Raw genomic sequence first — 26,138 nt, forward strand, 5'->3', positions numbered from 1 at the left:
TCCTGCGCAAATGTTCTACCTGCACCTCTGAATGTGTTTTAATGTCTCATGTGCAATGTGTTTTATGTTTTATCCCCTTTGCTAAAAGTGACCTGCTTAGGAGATTGTTTATGTCCCTTACCCTTTGCTAAAAGTGACCTGCTTAGAGGATTGTTTATGTATTACCTTTGCTAAAAGTGACCTGCTTAGGTGATTGTTTATGTCCCATTACCTTTGCTAAATGTGACCTGCTTAGGTGATTGTTTATGTCCCATTAGGTCCTGATAATAAGGTCCTAGTTCCCTGCGTGATTTTCCTACAGAGTTTAGGGTTGCGTAGGAGGTATTTACCCTTACCAGTGATTACTGGTTGTGTGCTACATTTACTATTTTGGTGCTACAGTCATTATATGTTTATGTGCTAAGTGTTATACCTACAAGTGCTAATTCTAAAAGTGCCTACCCCTGACAGTGGTCCATGGGGCCCTGTCCTGTACATAATCCCCTGTAAATTCTGCCCGTGCCTGTTGGCACATTGTAAAGTGTGTGTGTTATCTAATGTGTTTTTGCTATAATACAAAGGCTATTTTTTATATAAACTTGTGTGGAGTTTCCTTTGTGGTGGGCCTTGGGTGTTGTTGCTGGGTGCGCGCGCAAATGCTTTACACATCGCCTCCGAGATTAGCCTTGCTGCTCGCGTCACGTTACCTAGAGGGTGAGCAGGGGTTATCTTGGTGTGTAACTCCCTTGCCCTGACTTAGAAATGGTGATCTCTGACTGACTTGGCGCGAGCCTTGGCCAGCCAGGGATCCCGTGTCTAACAGTATAGTTATAGAAGTCTGTGAGTACATGAACCTCTGTCATGTCAACTTGGAAAGACAAGGCATGTTTACATGGGGTTGTAGTGAAAACAGGGCCCTGTTTGCACACATTGTATGTTAGCATAAGCCTTTTAGAAGTTTAAACACCATTTGGCCACTTTGAAGCTTTTGCACACGACACTACATGTAACTATTGTTGTAAGTTAAACTGCTTGATTTTCTTCACATGAGAACGGCTTGTTTTCAACATCCCTAGATATACATCGCAACTTTAGTCTGTACAGTGTGTGCATAAGCCTTCAAGGTCACCATAACATTGTATGCTGTTATTCGGGTTGATCGGCCCACGCTCTAGACACAACATGAACACAGCTGTAGCTAACTGAAATTCAAGTGCCTTTAATATTGCAGTGCATGCATGATTTGAGCACTTGGAAGAAAATCTTTTCCAGTGAGCTTTTGCTGATCTTGTGATGTGACACACCACTGCTGATCTTGGAGGTATGGGGTTCCCCATTCAAGCCTAAGAGACCTTCTATTATTATTATAAAACCTAGTTCCTAGCAGGGGAGGGTGGTTCACAAGGCGGTATATGGCCTGTTTCCACTATCATTGTAACATGATTTCTCCCTTTGTGTTTAATGGAATTGTAACAATGCTGATCATAATATTTCTAATCATCGGCCCGCTTATGTTAGCTAAAATACTGCATCTTAGAGCACGTTGTTAAAATAAATATTTTAAACTTTTCTGTGTCTCTGATTACTCATGTTGTGGACTGGTATGAGAATAAAAATAAAAGAGTGTTCTTGATTCCCACTATTCCTGAGAGTACGCTAAGTCGCATGTTCTGGGTTGTCTAATCATTGGTAGCTTCGCTATAGGATGGAGAGCTAATGAGACACTGATGCTAGTCGGTTAGGGTTTCTGGGTACTGAGGAGAGTTTTTTGGTGCACCACAATTCACTGAGGTCCTGGTTTTCTGTGCATAGTTCTGTGCATGAGCAGAATCCCTGCAACAGGGTGTATTAATATTTCTGAGGTTCCTTTTCCATTGCTTCATTTTCTTCCTCCTCAGGGACACCTCCCTGTTAATAAAGAAGAAGATGCTGTAATGGTCGGACCCATTGCAAGTGGTGATGGCATACAGTGGGATGGTGTTTCCTTTTGAAATGATGAAGTCCAGAATTTCTCCTTTGTTATGAATTGATTGGTTTCAGGATTGGGACAACTCATGATTAAATAAGAATTGTTGATTTCTCTCTCATGTTGCCGCTGCCATCATTTGACTGTCTACAGGTGTGATACTGCCACCCTGCTGACCAGGTGTGAGTCTTACATCCATGTTCTATGATTCCAAGGTCAAGGGACCACAAACTCATGTCCTGTTTTACTTAGACCTAAAGTCTTGCAACATGTCCCCTAACTGCCCCAGCCAACAGAGAGGGTGTCATAATGTCACAGTTGGCACTGGATAGACAGTCAATATTGGTGCCACAGCTACAGGTAGGTGGCCTCCTCTCATTTGATCACCCACAATGTCTCTTCTGAACACCACCCCTTTTTATGTGACATGTACTTCGGGTACCGCACTTTCCCAGGTCATGTTTTCACTGACCCTTTGGGTAAATTGACCACCAATGTTACATATGATGCTGGATCCCGGTCAAAACCAGTGATACATGAGCCATATGTTTTTTACAGCACCTATTGAGCAAATACTTGCTTCTATGCTGATATGTGCAAAATTGCTGAATTTCGTAATGAGATTTCAAAAAAGTGCATGCAAATTTGGCCAAATTACCCTTTCAAAGCAAGATGTATTTTGCTGGTATCACACATATATTTTTTAAATGTTCGCACACACCTTATTAACAAAGGTACAGCAAAAGACCAACAAGAGACTGGTTCAGGCAGAACCTGTCTCTTGGCAGGACATTTCCTCCGCAAATCAGACTCCTGCTGGTCTCTCACAAGAATTTTTTTAATGAAAGGTATACACTCGCTTTACACATCAAAGCAAAATTCCAAAATTTACAATTTTGAGAAACTTTCTAAATTTCTTGTAATATCAAATTTGGGAAGTTCAGGAATTTTAATGGCAGAATACAAACTTCATTTAGGGCTACCTTCATGCACCTTCAACCAGCTAGTGTTGATATGAAATTCTGTGCAGAAAACCACTGCCCAGCAAGCAATCAGTGCATGCAATTCCATGAAGAATGTTGAGGATATGTACAATCTTCCCTGGCCACAACTAAGAGAGATGCTGTCATCCAAAATTTAAGGCCTCTGGGACACGTTGTATCTTTCTGCTCTTCCTCAGCTAGGAATTTTCCAGATTCCAACTTTACAGCTCTCTTGACCAATTCCATAAGAGCTTGTCCCAGTTTCCAAAAACTTTCCTGTTTATTTTCCTCACCCTGCCCATACAGTGCTTCTCTTGCCTCTCTCAATCAACATGATAAAACTCCATTGTTTAGTCTACAGGGTCCTGGCTTTGTTCTTGTTGACAGTTCTGTGATTTGCCATTGCTCATTTACGAACACCATTCTTCCTACCACCTCAACTCCCTCTGTCATTCACAGAGGGCCAATCTCTTGTGAATAGTGAGTAGAGGAATGGACGTCCTACACCATGAGACAAGGGTTTTACTGAAAGCAGAAGGCAATGAGGTTCGTCTAGGCGTCTATTGGATAGTTCCTCATTAACAATCAAACAAGATTTGGCAGTATGACTACAGTATGTAAGATCAACCCTAGTGGCCTTAATGAACTTGCAAGACAAACTTATAAGAATATTAGGAATGGATAACATATTGCAGACATAGAGAAGGCCTTTGACAGCTTAGAGTGGGAGTACCTATTCCATGTGATGCGACAATTGGGCCTTGGCCCCAATTTAATAAGGTGGACGGCCCTACTGTATACAGACTCGACCACCAGGGTCAAGACAGGGGGGGTGATCTCGGAGGCTTTCATGGTGAGGAGGGGCACGAGACAAGGGTGTCCCCTCTCCCCATTATTATTTGCTATGGCAGTGGAGCCCTTGGCAGCACACGCTCGTTCGGGGCAGGCGTACCGGGGCCTCGACGTTTATGGCCAGATCCACCATTTCGCACTATATGCGGATGACCTTTTGATGTTCATGGCAGACACAGGCGATGCATTGCTGGGGGCGAAGTTCCTGCTGCGGGATCTGAGTAGAGTGGCTGACTTAAAAGTCAATTGGGCGAAATCGTGTCTCTTCCCAGGGCAGGCTAGGCCTCCAGACCACCGAAAGGGTGAAATGGGAGGAGAGATGTTTGCCCTACTTAGGCATGCTTATTTATTATGAAAAGGAAGATATTCTGGAGGGGGAACATTGGAAAGGCGATCAGGGGGGCCAGGGCTAATTTTGAATTCTGGGGTACCTTGCCGTTATCTGTTGCAGGACGTGTGGCGCTTCTGAAAATGGTGACCCTTCCACTTTTACTGTACTTCTTCAGGGCCCTGCCGATCTGGGTTCCGACAGCCTATTTTAAATGACTCAGAGCGATGGTCATCTCTTTTCTATGGGGTAAGGTCAGATGCAGAGTAGCTCTAAACACACTCATTAGCCCCCGAGCAGAGGGAGGGCTAGCGGTCCCGGATTATGAAATGTATTAGCTAGCAGCCCAACTCCAATGGGTGGCGAGGGCCACTAGGGAAGAAGGTGGACCCGGTGAGCTGTCGGGCCCCCTAATGGTCCTATCCCGCATAGTGTTGCGGCTCCCACTTGGGACCATACACCTTACCCTGGAATTTGCCACAGCCCAGAAATGCTGGAACAGATACCTGTGGAGACTGACTTTGGGGACCCCTTACGCTCCTGACATACCGCTGAAGATGTGCAGGGCTCTGCCACATGGGGGCACCTGGCAGAAACTGGAGTCCTGGGAACAGCAGGGATTGCAGACAAAGGGCTCCCTCCTTTGCGAGGAGGGAGCCCTTCTACCGTTTGATGATCTACGAGCTTGATATGACATACCTGGGGGCGACTTTCTGCAATACACTGCACTCACAGCAGCTATTAGAAAGCACTGGAAAACAGGCCTTACAGAGCCGCCCACTTCCATGGGGTGCCAATATGTTGTGGTTGCGGCGGACACCATAAAGGCAGTGACATGTCTATATAGGCGCCTGACACTAGAGTCCCTGTCCCCGCTGACTGCCCTGAAGCTTAAATGGGAAATGGACATAGGAGAAGACATCCCAGATACAGCATGGAGTGGAATAGTAGAGAGGGCCTGGAAAAGCACAAGAAATGCACGATTTCAGTTAGTGCACTTTCACATCCTTCATAGAGCATACTTAACACCAGCCCGCTTGCATAAATATTTCCCGACCCAGCCAGCGTCCTGTCCGAGGTGCACCATGGCTGAAGCGGATTTCAAACACATGTTGTGGGACTGTCCCTCTCTCGACCTCTTTTGGAGGGAGGGGACGGCTCTGTTGATGGATGTAACCGAGAGAGATCTCCAACCCTCCATGGCACACTGTATCCTGCATTGGTTTCCCCACACCTCAAAAAACAAAATCACTAGCAAATTCATAGATTTGGGATTCCTATTGGCCAAAAGGACTATAACCTCCCATTGGAAAGCGAAAAAGGGCCCTAGTATAAATAAGTGGAAAGCGGAATTCCGAAAGTGGGCTGAGTGTGAAGGCACTGTCCATTTACAAATTGCACGTAGAACGGGCAATGAGGAGGCGTTACAGAGGGCAAGAGCCTGGGAAAGACTAGTTATGGAACTTACAGCCCCTGTAGATGCAGATGATGAGACCCGAGCAGATGACCCAGAGACGCACACTGCATAACACACCACAATAGTCGGAAGGATTCCACTATGAGATAGAGGCAAATGCTGCACTTGTCCCACATGTGAGACGCTTAATACCACAGTGCTTTCATTGATCCCGTAGCATAGAACGCACATTGTCTTGGCCCCTAAGGGCAGCAGCGAATGGTCCACTAAGACACAGCTTGGGGGGTGGGGAGGGAGGGTGGGAGGTGGTTGAGGATGACTGAGTTGAGGCGGGATGAGGGTTGGGGGCAGTTGAGAATAGATAATAGCACTGCACCCACTCACAAACTGCGCCGGGACCGGGAGTTCGAGTCGGCCGCAGATAAAGGAATAGACATTACTCTGTGAATGATTCTGTTTCTTACCAAGTGCTTTGGGGAATGCTGACAGGCAATTTGTTATGACGCTTACCAGTACTGCATTGTAAGTTGGAAACAAAACAATAAAAATTATGTTTAAAAAAAAAATGGGTTTTTGTAAATGATGTAGAGTTATTTAAAAATGTAATTATTTATTATTTTAAATACAAAAATTAATAATAAGTATGTTATATTTAAATTCTACGCTATCCAACGTTTTTCCTACTGTTTCACTCTCTGGAGTTGGGATAGTAATTTTTACCCCTATTCTATCCAATGTTTTCCCTACTGTTGCCCCCTCCGGAGTTGGAATAGTAATTTTTACCCCTACGCTATTCAATGCTTTCCCTACTGTTGCCCCCTCTGGAGTTGGAATAGTAATTTTTACCCCTACGCTATCCAACGCTTTTTCTACTGTTACCCCCTCTGGAGTTGGAATAGTAATTTCTACCCCTACGCTATCCAACGCTTTTTCTACTGTTACCCCCTCTGGAGTTGGAATAGTAATGCTTACCCCTACGCTATCCGAAGCTTTCCCTACTGTTGCCCCCTCTGGAGTTGGAATAGTAATTTTTACCCCTACGCTATCCAACGCTTTTTCTACTGTTACCCCCTCTGGAGTTGGAATAGTAATTTTTACCCCTACACTATCCAACACTTTCCCTACTGTAGCGCCCTCTGGATTTGGAATAGTAATTTTTACCCCTACGCTATCCAACGCTTTCCCTACTGTAGCACCCTCTGGAGTTGGAATAGTAATTTTTACCCCTACGCTATCCAAAGCTTTCCCTACTATTTCACTCTCTGGAGTTGGAATAGTAATTTTTACCCCAACGCTATCCAATGCTTTCCCTACTGTTGCCCCTATGGAGTTGGAATAGTAATTTTTACCCATAAGCTATCCAACGCTTTCCCTACTGTAGCACCCTCTGGAGTTGGAATAGTATTTTTTACCCCTACGCTATCCAACACTTTCCCTACTGTTTCACTCTCTGGAGTTGGAATAGTAATTTTTACCCCTACTCAATCCAACTCTTTCCCTACTGTTGCCCCCTCTGGAGTTGGAATAGTAATTTTTACCCCTATGCTATCCAGCGCTTTCCTTACTGTAGCACCCTCTGGAGTTGGAATCGTAATTTTTATCCCTACACTATCCAGCGCTTTCCCTACTGTGCCCCCTCTGGAGTTGGAATAGTAATTTTTACCCCTACACTATCCAACATTTTCCCTACTGTAGCGCCCTCTGGAGTTGGAATAGTAATTTTTACCCCTACGCTATCCAACGCTTTCCCTACTGTAGCACCCTCTGGAGTTGATATAGTAATTTTTACCCCTACGCTATTCAAAGCTTTCCCTACTATTTCACTCTCTGGAGTTGGAATAGTAATTTTTACTCCAACGCTATCCAATGCTTTCCCTACTGTTGCCCCTATGGAGTTGGAATAGTAATTTTTACCCATACACTATCCAACGCTTTCCCTACTGTAGCACCCTCTGGAGTTGGAATAGTATTTTTTACCCCTACGCTATCCAACACTTTCCCTACTGTTTAACTCTCTGGAGTTGGAATAGTAATTTTTACCCCTACTCAATCCAACGCTTTCCCTACTGTTGCCCCCTCTGGAGTTGGAATAGTAAGTTTTACCCCTATGCTATCCAACGCTTTCCTTACTGTAGCACCCTCTGGAGTTGGAATCGTAATTTTTATGCCTACACTATCCAACGCTTTCCCTACTGTGCCCCCTCTGGAGTTGGAATAGTAATTTTTACCCCTATGCTATCCAAAGCTTTCCCTTCTGTAGCAGACTCTGGAGTTTGAATAGTATTTTTTTACCCCTACGCTATAAAAACGCTTTCCCTACTGTTTCACTCTCTGGAGTTGGAATAGTAATTTTTACCCCTACGCTATCCAACGCTTTCCCTACTGTAGCACCCTCTGGAGTTGGAATAGTAAGTATTACCCCTATGCTATCCAATGCTTACCCTACTGTTTTACTATCTGGAGTTGGAATAGTAATTGTTACCCCTACACTATCCAACGCTTTCCCTTCTGTTGCACCCCCTGGAGTTGGAATAGTAATTTTTACCCCTACGCTATCCAAAGCTTTCCCTACTGTTGCATTTTCTGAAGTTGAAATAGTAGTTTTAAGTGTTACGCTATCCAGTGTTATCATTACTGTAGTTTTTTTTTGGACTTTGAATAGTAGTTTTATTTATTTAGCTATTTAATATTTTTATTAATATTTTTGATAATGTAGTATATTATCAATTTTAAAAATATTGAAAGTATATTTAATTTTTTTAATTTATTAAATATAATTATTTACTTTTTATTTATGTTATTGTTTTATGTGTGTAGATGTATTTGTAATTTATAATATTGTTTGATAATTTATAAGTTATTAAAATAATTATTAAAACTTATTATTAAGTAAGTATATATTATATATTTTATGTATATGTTTAATTAATGTTATATTATTGTATATGTATTATTTATTAATTGTAAACATTATTAAATACTTTAACTATGTTTATTTAGTTTATAAGTATTATTTACTTTATTTTACGCTTTTTTTTATTACAAAAAACCCCGATATTTTTTAATCACAATATTTTTAACATCGATATTTTGGTTTCGATATTTTTGTACTTACCATGTTGTAGATAGGATGTTGATATTCTTGCCTTCGATATTCCAGCGTAGATTTTTTCTGTAGGTCGATATTCTGTCAGTGATCCAATTTATTGGTAGTCACAATCTCTGCCACACCAGCGGTGGAGAGTTACACAATTATTAGTAGACTGCACTGTCATGTGGCATTTTCCCATTGAAGCACTTCTGCATACATTTTCCCCACAAAGCCATTTCCATACAAGGCCGGACTGAATTTTATATTCTTTTTGGCATTTCCTGGTGGGCTGTACCCATCAGCTGCAGTTTTAAAAGCCCAAGGCCGCTGCTTCCAAGTTTGTCACCATCTCAAGACCCTGTAAGTGGTGCTGAAACAGTTTTCACAATGGGGGACGCTAGCCTTTGGCAACAACAAGTGAATATAGCACTTTACAATTCATTTGTCACTGAGCAAGTGGCAAGGGTAGCTAGTGGAATTTTACCAAGAATTGTTTTTAAAACGTATTGTTTAGAATGTTTGAGATCATACTGATAGGTCTGAGAGACATGTGAGGCCTTAGTTTGGGACCCCAAGCAGTGAGGTTTATTGGCTCCTACCCTGTGTGTTTAAGGTCATTTACCACTGCTGTCATAGGATCACAAATTTAATACATTCCAATTGAATGGACATGGTCTCTCTTTTAGCACTTTCTTCTCTCAGGGCAGCCAGGATGAGCAGTCACTGCTTATGCTAGGAGTTGGAGGGATTAAAAGACTTAAAACACAAAGTGTAACATTAGATAATAGGGAATAACCTGAATGCTCAGTCAGTGCTTTACCTTTAAAAGGGAAAACTGGAGGCCCTAGCACCTTCAGAGTAAAGTTACCACTTCACAAGTGTTTATAGTCCCCTCATGCTAGGATCAGAGAACTTACCTTCTAGGTGTTGGCATGACCCTGGAAAACAACAGAATATGTGCTCTCTAATAATTAGATTGCACAGCTCTTCAAAATGGTTTGCTGTGCTAACCTTCACTCATCCATATGGTGCTTTGCAACAATCCTCTACAAACTCTCCCAAGAATGGTGAGACAGTTCCCTACTGCCCCTGAACCCCAACCTATACCCTTCAGGGGAGACTTCATACTTTTCAATGAGGGATTCCTTCATGGGTGTACCTCTGCCTCCCTATCATTTCTAGGGCCAGTAGGGAATTCCTCCCATCACTAGGAATATAACTCCCCAGGCTAGTGCCCCAATCCTTCTCAGGGATCCTGCTGTGTCTGTCAGAGCCCTCTCATACTCCTGTAGCCACTGATATATGTCATCTCCCTTCTTGAAGCTAGGCACCAAGTCCATGGGTATGTGGGGGGTGTTCCTAACACTAGATTCATAATTGGTGCCACCACTGGACTCCACCTGCAATGTTAGCAAGTCTAGAACTCTAAAACTATGCTCAAGGGTCAACCTTTTCTCAAGAGCTAGTTACTCTCTGGTGAAGGCCCTTTCAGCCTCCACCATTCTCTCATGAGTTGGGGCTCTCTCAGCCTCAAGCCTTCTCTCTGCTACAGCTAGCTGCACCAGCTACAACTTCAGGTCCCTCTCAGCTCCTCTGGGGACATGGTATGGGAGGTGATACTGCCCCTGGCACTAGACTCAGGTTGGGACTCCCTATCTATGGTGTCCTCTCTGTCTACTTGCATCCCTGCCCAGTCATTTTCTTCCTCCTCCTCAGCTTCTTCAGGGCCACTGCCCTCGAGGCATGCAGATTGGGAAAATCCCCATTCAGAGTCCACACTAATCTCGGGGTCCTCCTTAAAACACGCCCCCTCCCTCAAGGCTCTCTGTTGACACTTTTTGGTGGTCGCTTTAAAAATAGTACAGGGCTCTGCGAAGGTCTGCAAAATGGATTCCTCTCTCACAGCTAGTCCCTTCTCACTGCAGAAAACCTTAAACCCCACCAAATTGTAATAGAACAGGTTATCTAGGTCAAAAATTAACCCCATTTTGACAAGGTACAAAACCACAAGTGCAACAACAAGATTAACAGGCAGAAGAGCTGAAGCATGAGTAAACAATAAAAATGACCTATGCGAGAATCAGGAGAGAAAACATGTAATGGTCTGAGCACAGAGTCATAGTGCAACAATGAGTAAGTGTGGTATCAAGTAAACACAAGTTCTATCCTCAATGCGGATCTCCAATGTTAGGAATTGGGTTTTCTAGTTGGCTAGTGTATGTAACTAAGCTAGGCATAACCCATCACCCTAGTCAGGGCAAGTGTGCTACACAGCAAAGATAACCTGTACTCACCTCCTTGGAAACTTAGCACAGAGCAGTCAGGCGTAAGCCCAGAGACAATGTGTGAAGTGTTTGCACCACACACTTACACCAGTAACACAGAGAACACACCACAAAAGAGAGTCCACACAGGATTACATAACAATATATAATATACTGTACACAACACAGACCAGAACAACATAAATCATTGATAATATGCATGTTACACCAACACCGAGAGAGTCATCATTATCCTGATGGTGCAAGAATTAGGGCAATATACATTATACCAACAGGGCATGAAATGCAACAGGTTATATATTACCAATACAGGAACCATCCATACTGTAAATAGTATGCAATCCCTGACAAGGCAAAGATCAGAACGAAATACCTGATATTCTACGGGCATGGGATGCAAGTTTAGTTAGAAAAACACATACAGATTACCAAATATTCTCAGGAAATCATAGGGCACAGTGCTCCAGTGCACCTGTTAGATAATGTGTGGTAATTATACTCCAAATGTAGAGTATAAGAACTCCTGCACTCCTACTACATCTGTTACTGTAATGTGGCAGGATTCTACTGAAAATCACGGACCTCCGTCAAGGTTTCGCCCACGCCATCACTGACCATGCACATGTGCCCAAGGTATGTGTCAGTGCTGGGGGGCGCACACCATAGATTAGGGCAGGGAGACCCTATTGAGCCCACCGCATGTGGGAAACGTAAAGATGGCTGAACATGACCATATGGTGCATCTACCAGCAACAGAGAACTTCATCCCTTTCTTACACTGTGGGGCTGTGTGGGCATAAATATCTTTAGTAAGACTGCGGGCCACCAATATTGAGCTACTTGGGCTTCCATGCGTTGCTTGGTGTTGCAGAAATGATGTCCTGAAGTCTTTAGCAGCCTGGTATTCCCCGGCAACCAGTAGGGGAGGGGTTATGACACTCTGAGGCGGGCGTTGGCATTATTTCTGTTCCAGTGGGCCAGAACCAACATCACAGGGAAGCCTGGGATCACCACAGCAATGTGGATGCCTCACACTCAGGCTTTTCCCAGCTCTGCAGTGTGTCCATGACCCACAGGGTTGACAATCTCAATCCACACTTGCACTCAACAAAGTTGGAGTACTGGAAAGCAAGGAGTGCAGGCAGTGCATTCAGTCGATCAGCAACACATCGACAGAGGCTTTCGGTGATCTGGTGCGTCACTCTGAGTTTCCGACACTGGTTTCCTGATAAAAATACATACACCACTCTGAGTGCAGCACGAGCACTGGGTTCAAGGATAATAGCGCTCAGCACATGTTGGTTTAGGGAAATAGCAAAGCGCTCCAGATGCACAGGACTTGTAGGAGTCCAGGAGCAGGAAACAACCCTATGGGGGAATTTTCTGTTGCCCCTGAAATTCCATGAACACCCAACCAGCATGCCCTTTGAGAACACTGTGTTCAAAGGAGACAAGGACCACCCTACTCACATGGAACTAGGGTACATATTACATTACAAGAAAATAATGCAATTGTGACACAATTGCAAACCAAATTATTATACACAGACTCTGTCATTGTCACAGGAGACTGTGAATGTTTACTGCAAACTGATTCAGTTTGATTGCTTTTTGCTTTTCTGTATTTTTTTAAAACCTTCACATATATCACTACTCGCCACTTTAGTTTATAGGTTTCACTCACCTTTCAATTGGGGTACCGTACACGGTTCTTTGAACCCCCTTTGTTTGGACTTTTTTAACTTAATATAAATCACAATGCATTTTACCTACATGGCTCCATATGTGCTTGTTTGATAATCCATACATCTCCTAAATTATTGCCATTGTGCTATATCTGTATCATTACTATAAATACTAGGTTTATTTTCATACTAATTCCACACGTGCCATTGTTTTCTTGTAATATGCTTTGAGAACACTAGGCAGAGAGCAGGGAGCAGCAGACAGGCCAGCTCATGAAAGCAAGTGATGCAAATGGTAGTCCCTCCCGATAACTTAGCATCCTCTGGCAATTGTGCAGCTTGGAGAGTCTAGTTAGATCTGAGTCTTGGGGGCCAGCTGGCAGTAGGGCAACAAGTTGAAAAGTAATCCAGTAAGCCCTTTAGGCCACCCAGTAGTAGCAGTAGAAGGGTAGTCCAGATGAGTCCTTTGTGCAGAGCAGCAATCCTTCTGACAAAGGTTTGGGCCAAGTTCCAAAAGGCTCCTCTCCGAATTTGACGTGAAACACTACCGGTCTCGTTCTCAGGCGCCAACCCAGATTGCCTTGAAGACGGCTGTACCCGCCCGTCCTCACTTTCTCTCTCCACCAGGTTTATCACTCATGGTACCTCCCGCATACGCGTATCTGCCGGGTCAAAAATATCACCGGCTACGTGAACCATTTACCTTTGACATTACACAGCCCTGAAGAGGCATGGGCCCAGTGCCCGCTTGATGAAACACGCGTCGGCTGGTTGTTTGTTTTTCGTTGATGTCACTCTTCCAGAAAGGAAGAGTCAATACACTGCATTTGGAAAGAAACCATACATATGGGTTTACCTTGTTTCATTTGATTCTACTTTGCCTTGCACCATTGATGACATTTATACACATTTGATAGAACGTGTGCACAGGATTTCTGTTGTCTTTACTGAGTGGGCCCTGGCCACTCTCTGCAGAAGTTTTTGGGGTCTCCTCTTACTTGTAGCACCGTCCATTATTACTTCTGTACACTGTATACCTACAGCTACCAGCACAGGCGCCATTCTTCCTGTACATTCTGAAACCCCACACAGAACCCTTGTCAATTGATTTTGGGGTTCTCTTCAGGACTCAAAACTGTAGGCAAATGGGTTTAAATAGTGTTCTGTGGCAAAATTCTTCATGCCCGTATTTTTCTTTTTTGAAATTGTTCCATTCAGGTCAAAACACGGAGCATTATATTACTAATCATCACTATTACTAATCATCAAATGCAGTATGGGTTGTGTGAGTCTCCTCTTAGATTTTCCAATGCGGTTGTTGGCAGTGCAATGCATCTATTTTTCAATGCCTTTTATTTTTTGCGTTTGAACTTACTGAAAAGATTAAACATGCCAGATGTATCATACGCGATTGGCTTGGCACAGATTTACTTCAGGGTTTTGAAGCAGTTATTGACATTGTAGAAAGTCTGTATTCCCAATTATGAATGCCTTCTTTCTCGATGTTTAAAAGTGCGACTCAGCATCTCAGAGTTCTTTCTGTTGCTGTTCACTCCATGGCAAACACTTTCTAAAAGTGGCATTTCTGAAATAGTAATGTAAAATACAACTACACAGTAAGCTTGATGTTTCATCGCTATTCCAAACATACCAAACATGGCAACACTACTCCTTTGAGGTCAGAAATGATCACCTAAGCACTTATAAGAGAATTCCCAATGCTAGACTATGAGATGAGTCACTACCAGGACATGCCACACAATAAAGGCACATTTATCTACACAGCACCCACCATGCCCATAGGGCTTCCTAGGACCTATATTAGGGTTGACTAATATGTAGTAAAAGTGGAGTTTAAGGCTTGGCCAGTACTTTTAAATGCCAATTCAATATGGCAGTAAACTATGCACAATGGATCTGCAGTGGCAGGCCTGAGACAGGGTTGAAAGACTACTTCTCCGGGTGGCGCAAGCAGGCTGCAGGCCCACTAGTAGCATTTATTTTACAGGCCCTGGGTCAATGGGATACCACTGTACAATGGACTTAGTAGTAAATTAAGTATGCCAAAAAGGTGTAAACCAATCATACCATGTTTAAAATGGGGGGAGCACATGCACTTAGCACTGATAAGCAGTGGCAAAGAGCTGCGAGTCTTAAATCCAATAAAAAGAAGGCCAGTAACATAGGAGGAAGAAGGCAAAATGCTTGGGGCTAATCCCGCAGAAAGGGCCAGGTAAAAACTCTTCAAGAGTGGTGAAAGAGAGCAAGAGACTGAGGGAGGTAGAAAGAAGCTATGAGACAGAGAGACAAGAGAGGAGAGATAGAGAATGCATGGATCAAAGCAGAGAGATAGAGTGAATCGTGGAAAAAAGAGGAACTGGCTTTGAGCATTAGTAGTAGGGCGCCTTGTGGTTCATCAGCCCTGATCTACTTCCAGGAGAAAAACGTAGTGGCCCTTCTGGCATACTATACCTGACAGGCCTACTTGCACTTTTCCTGAAGCTAGAACACCAAAGTAGTAGTCAATCTTCAGAAATAATACATCCAAAAAGGATATAGCGCGAATATCTCCAAAAGTTGGTAATAGGAGATAGCGATGTTAGGGATTGTTTCCAGTCGCTAACATCTTGGCACGCCCACTTTGCATGTCATTAGTGATAAATATCACTGACATGCAAAGCAAGGCCCAAGATGGTCGCTATCTCCTATTAGCTGTCACTAACTGGTGTTAGCGACAGCTTGGTAATAGGGAGATAATTTTATCTCCGCTTTCTTGGCTTTTAATGCCAAAAAAGCGGAGATAAACCCCCTTGATAATATGCCCCTCTGTTTCCCCTGTACTCTACCACAGGGGGGCATAAAGAAAGGAGAATATAATTTCATCACCATCACAAGAGCATGCAAATGAACACATCACACAGGAGCTCTATAACAGGCGTATTTTTTCTTCCACGTACTATCACAAACTGCACTCATTGCGTCATACCTTTTATAACCACACCTTAACACATCCCAGCAGATTACATAATTCCTGTTTAGAGTCCTCCCAGGACCATAGTATCACGAAACTATAGAGGTCATACATGCATTTATCCTACTTTTTGGCAGCTATCCCATTACCACGCTCTTCTAAATTAAAAACCTAAACAATTTATAATTAGAACAGACTATGAGATGTGCATCGCATTTGTGCAAAAGAGTGACGTGTGTGTGATTTTTTAATTGTGATGCAAATTTATGCAGTAACAGATTGGGTAGACTCGGCAATCTCACTTACCTCAAACATGTGTGCCTTCCGCCACTAAATTCGGTATCACAACAGCTTTAAGACAGACTCAGAGGGTGAAACAGTTTGACCAACTTTATTTTGACCCCTTTGATGGGGGGAAAATAAATAACTATGGCACAATGTGGTTTTCGTGACATGGCCACATCTGTCCATACGAGTCTTTGGGATGGATTCCAAGTTCAGTGTTCCATAGGACCACTGAACCCTTGGTGGCAGTCCGACCACCACCAACCCGAGGGGACTGCCTGCAGTATTTTGGCTGCTGTGGTCGGACCACCATAAGACCACCTGAACCGCCGGGATCAAAGTTCATGTGCGGCAGAGGCGGTGCGGGTTGAGGCAGCAATATGGAGGCAGTGCCTCTGTGGCACTGCCAAGCATATTCCTAGTTGCCTCACGACCAACCATTTAATGGTGGTGAGCCCGCCATGAAAAGGGTGTTGGTGAGGCAACCAAGGTGGCCCTGCCACCGCTGGGCCCAGGGGGTGTATGCAGGGGGCACATGTAGTGCCCCCTATATTTGCACCCACAATTCCTGCGCAGTGTGACATTCATGCCTGCACGAAGGATCACCTACCAGACAAGGATTTGACTCCTAATTTGGCAGGTGGTCGCTCCATGGGTTTGGAGGTCCCACAGCAGACGCGGCACATTGCACCGTCCGCTGTGGGATCGTCAAACTCGTAATCAGGCCCTTTGTCTCAATCCCTAAGTGGGAGGTCAAAGCCAGTAATTATTCAAGAATTAGCATTCTGCTCGGCTCTAGCACATTCTAGAGCAAGCTGATACCACAACACAGCGTAGTGCTAGAGGACTTCGAGAAACATGCAAGTCACTGTTATGAATCATTCAAATTGTGCATTTGGAAACGTTTAGGCAAGTTGCATACATTTAGGCCTGTACATGCACATCTCTAAGTAAACAACAAGGCACTGCCCCTTCATTTATGAGATATTATTTTAATAACTGTTATGTACAGCAAATAATTAGGGCACCTTCATAAGTGAGTGAAAACGGCATTCATACCTCGAGCAGTGTTTTCTGAGTAACTGTATGATGCTCACTTCAGATTCGTTAAATTAATATTACAACAGCATTACATTGTTGCACGGTGCAAAAGTAAATGTATATTGACAATTGGTTAAAAACTATTTGACTGTACCTTTTTTTCTGAGTTCAAATGTTTTGTTTTTGTTTCCAAAAGGGTTATCCAACTTGCAAATGTAATTGAATTTGAAATCTTCTTCTTTCACCTCTTCGAAGTGTACTTCTGTCGACAGGAATGCGTTGCCATTGTCATAACTGTGATAGCAAAAATGTATTAATGTTTTAGCATTAAATATTTTTCTTATGTGAAGAGCATATCGACATAGAACTCAGAGATCTTCATAATAATATATTTTCATAGACCGGGGAGATGTATAAACACTTTGCACAGGGTTTGTGTTACAGGAGTGGCAGAAAGCGCAACATATTGTATAGGAACTTATTTTGCAGCACAAATCCTGATTTGCGCTGGAAAGCTGCCTAAAGTAAAGCAAAAATGCACCATTCATACTTTTCACTACTTTACATCAAGGGGGTGTGTCATTGGGTGTCACATGTGCATTCCCATGCAACTGCCCATTTTTTCATTTTACGCATATCCCTAACAAATCTACCCCATTGAAAGACAAGGAATTTGGCAAAATACATGCAGGTACCCTTCTTGCACAGACTATACTGGCTACACGACCAATTCTAAGCAGACCCCTGCCTTTGACACCCCAAACTTTACAAGTATGCAGGGCATACCTACAAGGAACATGTTTGAAGGGCTCAGAGCATTACCCAAAGGATGCACCAGGTAGGGGAATATGTCTTGGGAGGAGGTAAAGGCCCCATCACAGTGGTAAATATGAGCAACATAACAAAAAGAACTACTATTAATTTCTAGTACGGCTTCATTTAAAAACATATTGCTGGATCTCAGGTCTGAGATCGAGAAGAGATTTAAGATATCTTAATCTATTTGGAAAGGTATCCAGGACATGTGCCAAACCTGATGACATCACTCACAGAACTATGGTACTGTAAATTAATATGGATCAAGAACTGACCAAATTACCTCTGAAATCACTATACTGAAACAATGTAATCAGATAATAAACAAAGTCAGGAACTTCATTCTCGGTGCATTCATCTAAGAGTATTAAATGTCCCAGAGGCATTAAGGGCAGTGACCATAAGGGATCTATAATAAATCTTCTTAAGGAGTCGTCAAAGACAGCCAGGAAATAGATACAGAAAAATAGATTCAGAGAATCCATAGGGACCCTTGTAGACAAAACGTGGATCAGAAGAAACCAAGGAAGATCCTAATAAATGTACTGTATTATAACACCAAATAGCAGTAACTGAGTCTGCCACTGGAAGCTAAAACCTTGGCCGGCAAAGACTTTGCATATAACCTTAGATCTGATATATGTAGAACTACACAACATCAGCAATGACAGCTTGGTCGTAAATGAAAGCACTCAAGAAGCTTTGAGTCAAAGTGCAATTACAATTCCAAACTTTGCTCACAATTATGTGGACAAATGAGATGCATAATATCAGGAAAGTCGAACAATAAGATAAGTTAATTAACACCATACATAGTTCCGTTTAGTTTAGGCACAGAGGGGTTTATTTACAAGCCCCTTGCGCCGCCAGTGAGCCACTTTTAATATAGGGAAAAAGTGACGTACCGCTGGCACAAGGGGCTTGTAAATAAAACCCAGAGTTTTTTCAGCATGGGCACCAAATAAACAAGATAAGAGGATGGAAAGGATGTATGAGAGGAAGGAGCAGAAGGATACATCAAATACGATCCTGTTTGCTTTAATAATGGGTTATTTTTTATCTTGGGTTTACGATATCATTGTAGCAGATGACTGTGAGGGCTTCCAAGGTCAGGACACTTGGGGGTCTATTATGATGGCGGGCAGACAAAGTCCTCCTGCCACCGCAATGGCAAAAGGGACGGCCCGCTATTGGTTTGGCGGTCCCGTCATTCAGCACCCGCCGCAATGTAAAAAATGCATGTTCTGCATTTGCATGCACAACGTGACAGGCACCGCGCGGTGCCTGCCACCTTATGCATGCAAATGTGCAACCCCCACCCCTCCAACACCCTGGGGGCCCTCAACAGTTCCGCCAATAGCAAAAACCGCATGCCTTTCCTCTGATCTATGCAAAAAACACAGTTGATGGACAGAATGCAGAACAATGTCTTACATTCACCTCAGTACAAAGATCTGGTCCTAAATCCATCGTTTCTTGCACTCCACACCACCCTAGGTCAGACAATGGCTATATGCAAATCAGCCTCGACCCTGTGCCTCATGGGAACAGTCCAGCCCGAACTACCAAGCCGTGTCTTTCCTAGACCGGAATCAAGCATCCAAGGACCGGTTTCTGGCTATCAGCCTTCTTCACCCTGGATAGCTTGACTCCAGTGATGTGGAGAGCCTGGGACTCACGTCTGAGCATACCCAGCCCACTCGGGGTGAAAATTGCAAAAAACACAGTTGATGGACAGAATGCAGAACAATGTCTTACATTCACCCCAGTACAAAGATCTGGGTCTAAATCCATCGTTTTTTTGCACTCCACACCACCCTAGGTCAGACAATGGCTATATGCAAATCAGCCTCGACGTGAGTCCTTGGCTCTCCACATCACTGGAGTCAAGCTATCCAGGCTGAAGAAGGCTGATAGCCAGAAACCGGTCCTTGGATGCTTGATTCCGGTCTAGGAAAGACATGGCTTGGTAGTTCAGGCTGGACTGTTCCCATGAGGCACAGGGTCAAGGCTGATTTGCATATAGCCATTGTCTGACCTAGGGTGGTGTGGAGTGCAAAAAAACGACAGATTTAGGCCCAGATCTTTGTACTGGGGTGAATGTAAGACAATGTTCTGCATTCTGTCCATCAACTGTGTTTTTTGCAATTTTCACCCCGAGTGGGCTGGGTATGCTCAGACGTGAGTCCCAGGCTATCCACATCACTGGAGTCAAGCTATCCAGGCTGAAGAAGGCTGATAGCCAGAAACCGGTCCTTGGATGCTTGATTCCGGTCTAGGAAAGACATGGCTTGGTAGTTCGGGCTGGACTGTTCCCATGAGGCACAGGATCAAGGCTGATTTGCATATAGCCATTGTCTGACCTAGGGTGTGTGTGGAGTGCAAAAAACGGATGGATTTAGGCCCAGATCTTTGTACTGGGGTGAATGTAAGACATTGTTCTGCATTCTGTCCATCAACTGTGTTTTTTGCAATTTCCTCTGATCTATGCCATCATCATAATATGGATGGCGGTGTCTTGCAGACACTGCCACCATATTATACTACTTTTTCGCCCGGTCGATGAGTCGACTGGCGGAAAAGAGGCGGACGGTCTTTCCATCCGCCATGGACCCCCCAGCCATACTAATATGGCGGGGGGTCAATCAGGCTTAGATGGTGGGCGGATCGCCCCCGCCGGGCCAGCGGTGGCTACCGCCGGCCTGGCGGAGGCGCTCCGCTAACCATCATAATGGACCCCATGGTAGGGAATATAGTGGAAAAAAGCAAACATTTTCCTTATTCACATTGTAATTTCTCTGCAACAGAAATATTGAAGGGGTGGCAGATGTGAGAAGAATTGCTTACAAAAGATGCTTCTCCTCTCCCCAGTGACTGGTTCTTCTCACACTGACCCAGTAGAGAGGCATCAATAATGTAGCTACTTCACCCAGTAGGAAGGCATCAACAATGTTGCTATATGAATGGGTCATACAATGAGTTGCAGATAAAATAAGCAAACAGCAAACATTGAAATGAATGGGATGCTGCACTATTTTAGTAATTGCTTATTTTTCTATGATCATTGAGGTTGAAATAGGACTGAGGGCAAATACAGGCCTCCATGACCACCTGCATTACTGGATGTCTTGGAAAATGGCTAGTATGATTATGTTCAACTGCTGCTAGGGGCTTTGGCTAAGTGAGAGCTATTGCCATGAGAGGAGATCTTCATGTAAGATTCATCATCGTCTGCATATTCGCGATGTAGGATGACTGGGTCATATCGAAGGTTACCAAGAGGATTGAGATAGAGGTTGTAGACTGTGGAGCCAATTCACTACCTGCATTTTATAGTATGCAAAGTATCACTACAATTACTCACATTCTGCAAAATGCTATTCATTAACCTATGGGCAGAGAGCTCTGCCTCCGCCCCTCCTATTTTTTTTGTGTGGAGAACTTTATATTACCCTTTTGCTGGTAAATATGGCAAAGCTCAGGGAGAGTGGCTGTGAGATGGGAACTACTTACTACTAAATGGCTGGAGTTAAGGCTGGGGTAAGGAAGGGTTTAGGGAGTGACATGAAAATACAAACACATACCCAAAAAAGAGTAAGCTCATTAGCTCATTGTTATTCACAAACTACACTTCTAAAGTTACTACTGCCTAATAGGGCCCCAAAACAGTAGTAAATGTACTCCAGCTAAGCCTTGGAATAATAGAAAATAATGGAAGAAGGGACTTAATATAATATCACATTGAAATAATATACATTAAATACATTATTTTGAAGTTTACATAAATATATTAGAAAATCTAGTTTAAAATATTATATGAAAGTTAAAATAGCTTATATTATAGTTTTTGATTACTAATTTAACATTATTTTAAAATATTGTAAATCAATACAAATACATAACTATTAGTTAATAGTGTAAATTTTAATTAAACAATTTTTTTTATGTATACCATTATTATGTTTTTAAATATTTCAACATTTAATAAACTTTTTGAAACAAATGAGATAATGTATTTTAGCTTTTTAAGGAATTAGATTTAGGTTTATAATAATTATTTTACATTTTTATTTTTCATTAAAATATGTTCAATATTTCACAAAGAATTTATAAACTTTATTCTTTCTTTCTGTACATACTGATAGGAAGATTTCTGCCCCGGTGGTGGTGATCTCCATCTACATGTGAAAAGTTACACTTAGTAACTTCACACTCATAGATTCAGTCTTAGACCTCACCACCCCCTGAGCTGAGGGGCTGGAGGCATGTAATTCTCCATTTAAGTGTACGTCTACACAGAAATGAAGAATCAGAAAAAAGTGTAGATTTACAGAGATGTGAAAGTGTACACTTACACCTGAGTAAATTCTACGTCTGAAAGTTTATCTTCGCAAAGAGGGCACTTTATGTGCTATTGAACAGTGCTTGAGAAAGAGTAACAATCTTTATCGGCTGAGAACAGATTGCAAGTTATGATTTAAACCTTTTAAAGGCCTTCTCAAAGTGATCCTTCAATGTGTGAATCAGGATTTTCCAATGGTGTTAGATTCTGATTAAGAGCTAGTAAAAACAGCAGGTGTAAGGCATTATCGACAAGTCTCAGGATAACAGTTTCCGTATTATATCCTGGGGTGAATCCTCTCTGAGGGTGTATTACACTAAGTTCCATAGGGTTGCAAAGGGTGTTTGCACCCACTTTGCGTGCCACCAGGGCACTTTGGTATGACAGAAGGGGCCGCAGACGCTGGTGCGGTCCCTTCTGTAATACCAATAGCGCTGGTGCACATAGAGCACCAGTCTGTAATACCAATAGCGTTGGTGCACATAGAGCACCAGCGCTATCTGCAGGGTGTCCATTTGCCTCTGTGTCCACGCTGTATTGCAGACCTGGGTGCAGAGACAAAGAAGCCCTCAGGAGGTGCACTGACCGTGTGCTATTTGAAAGGCCGTGCACTGTTAGTGTGTCTCCTGAGAGCAGCCTTCTCCAGGGGATAAATGGGGCCCACTGACCCCCAAGACATCCCCTTGCAGGTGGGTGCAGTCACTGACTGCACCTACCTTAAAGGGGATCTCAAATCCTCCTTCAAAGTGCAGGCGGGCTGCTGCCTGCACTGTCAAACACGGACTGACTGTAAACTAACTGCTTCATATTTCACTGGGATATGCTGCTCCCAGGGCACCGTGTGTTCACGGCTCCCCTGGGGTAGCTCATTCACGGTAATATGGCGCACTTTCATTGTTTGTGCCTTATCCACCTTTTTTAAAGCTGCACCCAGTGCAAACAATGAAAATGAGCCTTCAACATATTACAGCTCAGGTGTTCATCCAGGAAGTTATTTCCATCAAAAATGTTTTAAAGGCCTTGATTTTGGCTGCCTCATAATATAACAATACTTTGCACATGGAGCATAATTACAAAGTGTGCGGTGCTTAGGGCACCCATTCTCTGCCACTTGGGAAATAGATTACACCACAGATAAATAGTGGCATGTCAATCTGCTGGAGTTTAACTCGGCAAAAGGCCCATAAAATACATTTTTGGGCACTACTTGTAATAGGTGAAATGTATTACACCAATTAAATTCAGATTCCATGGGTGATTTTAACAGGTGTGATAAACAGAACTTTCCCATCCAGGGTACTCATATTCAAAGCTACATTCAACATATAATATCTAAAACCAAAATTGTCGACATAAATAAAAAAAAAAAAGTTTTGAAGCTTAGTGACATACAGTAAAAAGATAAATGATCTAGGTAAACTCTGTAAATGTCATGCCTGCTTTTTGTTGTTCACAGAACATGATCTTCTCTAGTTAGGGAGCAAAAAAGTTGGAAATGTATTCCACAGTTGCAGTAGCCACTGAGCTGTTATAGTTAGGTCAGAGTTTCTATAAGCAAATCATTTTTGATTTGCTAATAACTTTGACAATGTTTGTCGAATCTGCACAACACTTTTCCCAAAAAGTTCTTTCTTATAAGCTCCTTCCTATGGTGATCCATCACACAGGGACCAAGAAAAAAAGGGGGGGCTCAAAACATTGTTATGCTAATTCCCTTAGAAAATGTTGGTAAGCATTACAAAGAAATACAGCTGAACAGAATAACACCAAAGTTGGCATTATATTGGAACTTTACACAGAAACCATGATTTTGTTGTATATCCGTTCAGCTGCTTTTGAGAAATTTGAGTTTAACCTGGTGCTGGAAAGGGATACAATAAATAAGTATACCTTGATATTTGGTCCCTCAGGTGTCCCCTGAGACTCTTGCAGTGCTATAAATGCAAAACCATATAAGGGGAAAAATAATTGTGTATTGTTAGTACTGCGGGACTCCCATGGGACATAGCGTGACACCCCTGTTAGGTTGTATGGGCCTCCAATTGGAGCTGCCATAGGAAAAATATGGGGTGGTCTCTGAGGTATTGGTCACCTACAGGGGATTGAGTGCTGGGCCTGGGCACAGGCAAGGCCCTGTGGCCAAATCAACACTACATGTGGCTGAAGACTAAGTGCAGCGGGGTGTTGGTAACCTACGGGCATTGGGTGCAGGGCCTGGCCACTGGTCAGGCCATACATGGAACACCCCAACATCCATGGCCAAAGACAATGTGCTGCAGGAGTCAGGTGCCTGCATTGGGTTGGGTGCAGGGATTAGTCACAGCCCAGGCTCTCCACCCAATTCCACACTACCCTCAGCTGAAGGCTATGCATGGTGTGGATGTTGGCTGTCTGCTAGGAGTTGGGCGCAGGGCCATGCTGCAAGTCCGGCCCTTCGGCAACCTCCTGCTGCATAAGACCAAAAACAGTGTTCAGCAGGGTAGTGGGATGGATATGTTTTTTTTTAAACCAGAAATTCACTGAAAAAAACAAAAGTTAAAGTGATGTTATAGTTAGGTACGGTAATACAAATTTAATGATGTTATCTGGGATGTCATCAGTGATGTTATCAATTATGTAATTTAACATGTCATGAGTGATGTAATATGTGCGGTCATAACCAGTGCGTGTCTTTTTAGTTTTTTAAATGTTAGTGGTTGTATTATTTCAACACCAAACTACAAAGTCACTTCAACCTTTTATTTTCAGTGAATTGCTACGATTTTAATGTAAGCTAACACCTTTTTACCTTACCTATAATGTTACTTTAACCTTGGATTTTTTTCAGTGAATTGTTTTAAGATGATTTGTAACTACAATTAGGATTTGTTAAAACTCATTAAAACAAGAGGCATCAAAGCGATAAACCAGATAAGGCACACGGTGGTAAGTGGAGCAAACCTAAACAGACATGCACATCTAAGCTACTCTTAATGGTCCCCAAGTTAGAGAATAACCATGTAAGGTAAGATCTTAATACTATAACTAACTATAATATCTCTTTACCTTTATGTTTTTAGTGAATAGACAATGTAGGTAGGTGTCTATTAGGATCCTAGATAATGTGGGGAAATCGTCAAGAAACATTAAGTTTATGGCATTAAACAATATTTTAAGAAAAGACTTGCAATAATCGCAGGGATCCACCGGTATATTTCAGAACATAAATTGCCAGTTTTTCCAGCATTTTCCCTAGAGCTCTAAGCAAGGAGATTCTTATTATGCTTACTTAAATTTGACCTCAGTTTCACACGGTGTTTTCCACTTTTTATTTGCACACTCCATAAGAATAATTGGATTACCCCCGGCTTCCTTTTTTAGCCAGTAAATATTGTGATCTCTGTTTTCTTTCATGTGGCCAATAAATCCTTTGCACTTTAGTGTATGTGGCTTTCCTACAAGAAAAACAAACAAGCAAATAAAACATTACTTAAATTGTAATGTCGAGTAGCTCATAAAACCTCAAAGCTTGAAAATCAATGTTTTGAACAAATGATACTGTAACTACGCATTTAGAAATATACACAGATTGTGAGGCTACTGTTTTTTGCCAGATTCTGTAGTTTACACTGACATTACAACAAATTATCACAAATTAATGTTTTTCTCTTGGGTAAAAAAATCATGTTGCAACTGCTTTCTCACACTAATTTCAGTTCAAATAATCAACTTAAACTGTTTGGTTTTTGCCCCAAACATACATACTTATTATTGCAATTGTGATGTCAAATAGTTTATAAAATCTTAGGCAGAATTTGTAACACGTTTTCTGGTCAACTGATACCACTTATTTGGGAATATACAGAGAAACATGGTTGTGAGGCTGCATTTGGTTTTGACCAAATTGTGTAGTTGATACAGCACATTAGCACAAACTGATTTTTTTCTCTTGCACAAAACATCTTGTTGCATCTAATTTTTCACACTAAATTTACCACAAATATTCAGCTCAAACTGTGTTGTTTTTACGCATGGCTTTGAGACTAGCTTCATCCACTTGTCCGTTATATTGTCATACGGATATTCCTTATGCCCACCACAGCATACAGATTGAGGAA

At 42.6% G+C, this 26,138-nt stretch overlaps 1 protein-coding gene across 3 annotated transcripts in view; it reads right to left on the reverse strand.

Annotated features, from left to right (window-relative positions):
• LOC147698064 (interleukin-18 receptor 1-like) overlaps positions 1-26,138 on the reverse strand; it is a 477,649-nt gene that overhangs the window by 132,272 nt on the left and 319,239 nt on the right. For all 3 annotated transcript variants that reach the window (XM_086934734.1, XM_086934735.1, XM_086934733.1), the window contains 2 exons: positions 25,310-25,475; positions 17,038-17,177 (listed from right to left, as the gene is read on the reverse strand). In XM_086934734.1, coding sequence (XP_086790860.1) covers positions 17,038-17,177; positions 25,310-25,475 — 306 coding nt within the window. The remainder of the gene's footprint in view (positions 1-17,037; positions 17,178-25,309; positions 25,476-26,138) is intronic.

This window comes from Lissotriton vulgaris, chromosome 8 (assembly GCF_964263255.1).
Source record: "Lissotriton vulgaris chromosome 8, aLisVul1.2, whole genome shotgun sequence".
NCBI lineage: Eukaryota > Metazoa > Chordata > Amphibia > Caudata > Salamandridae > Lissotriton > Lissotriton vulgaris.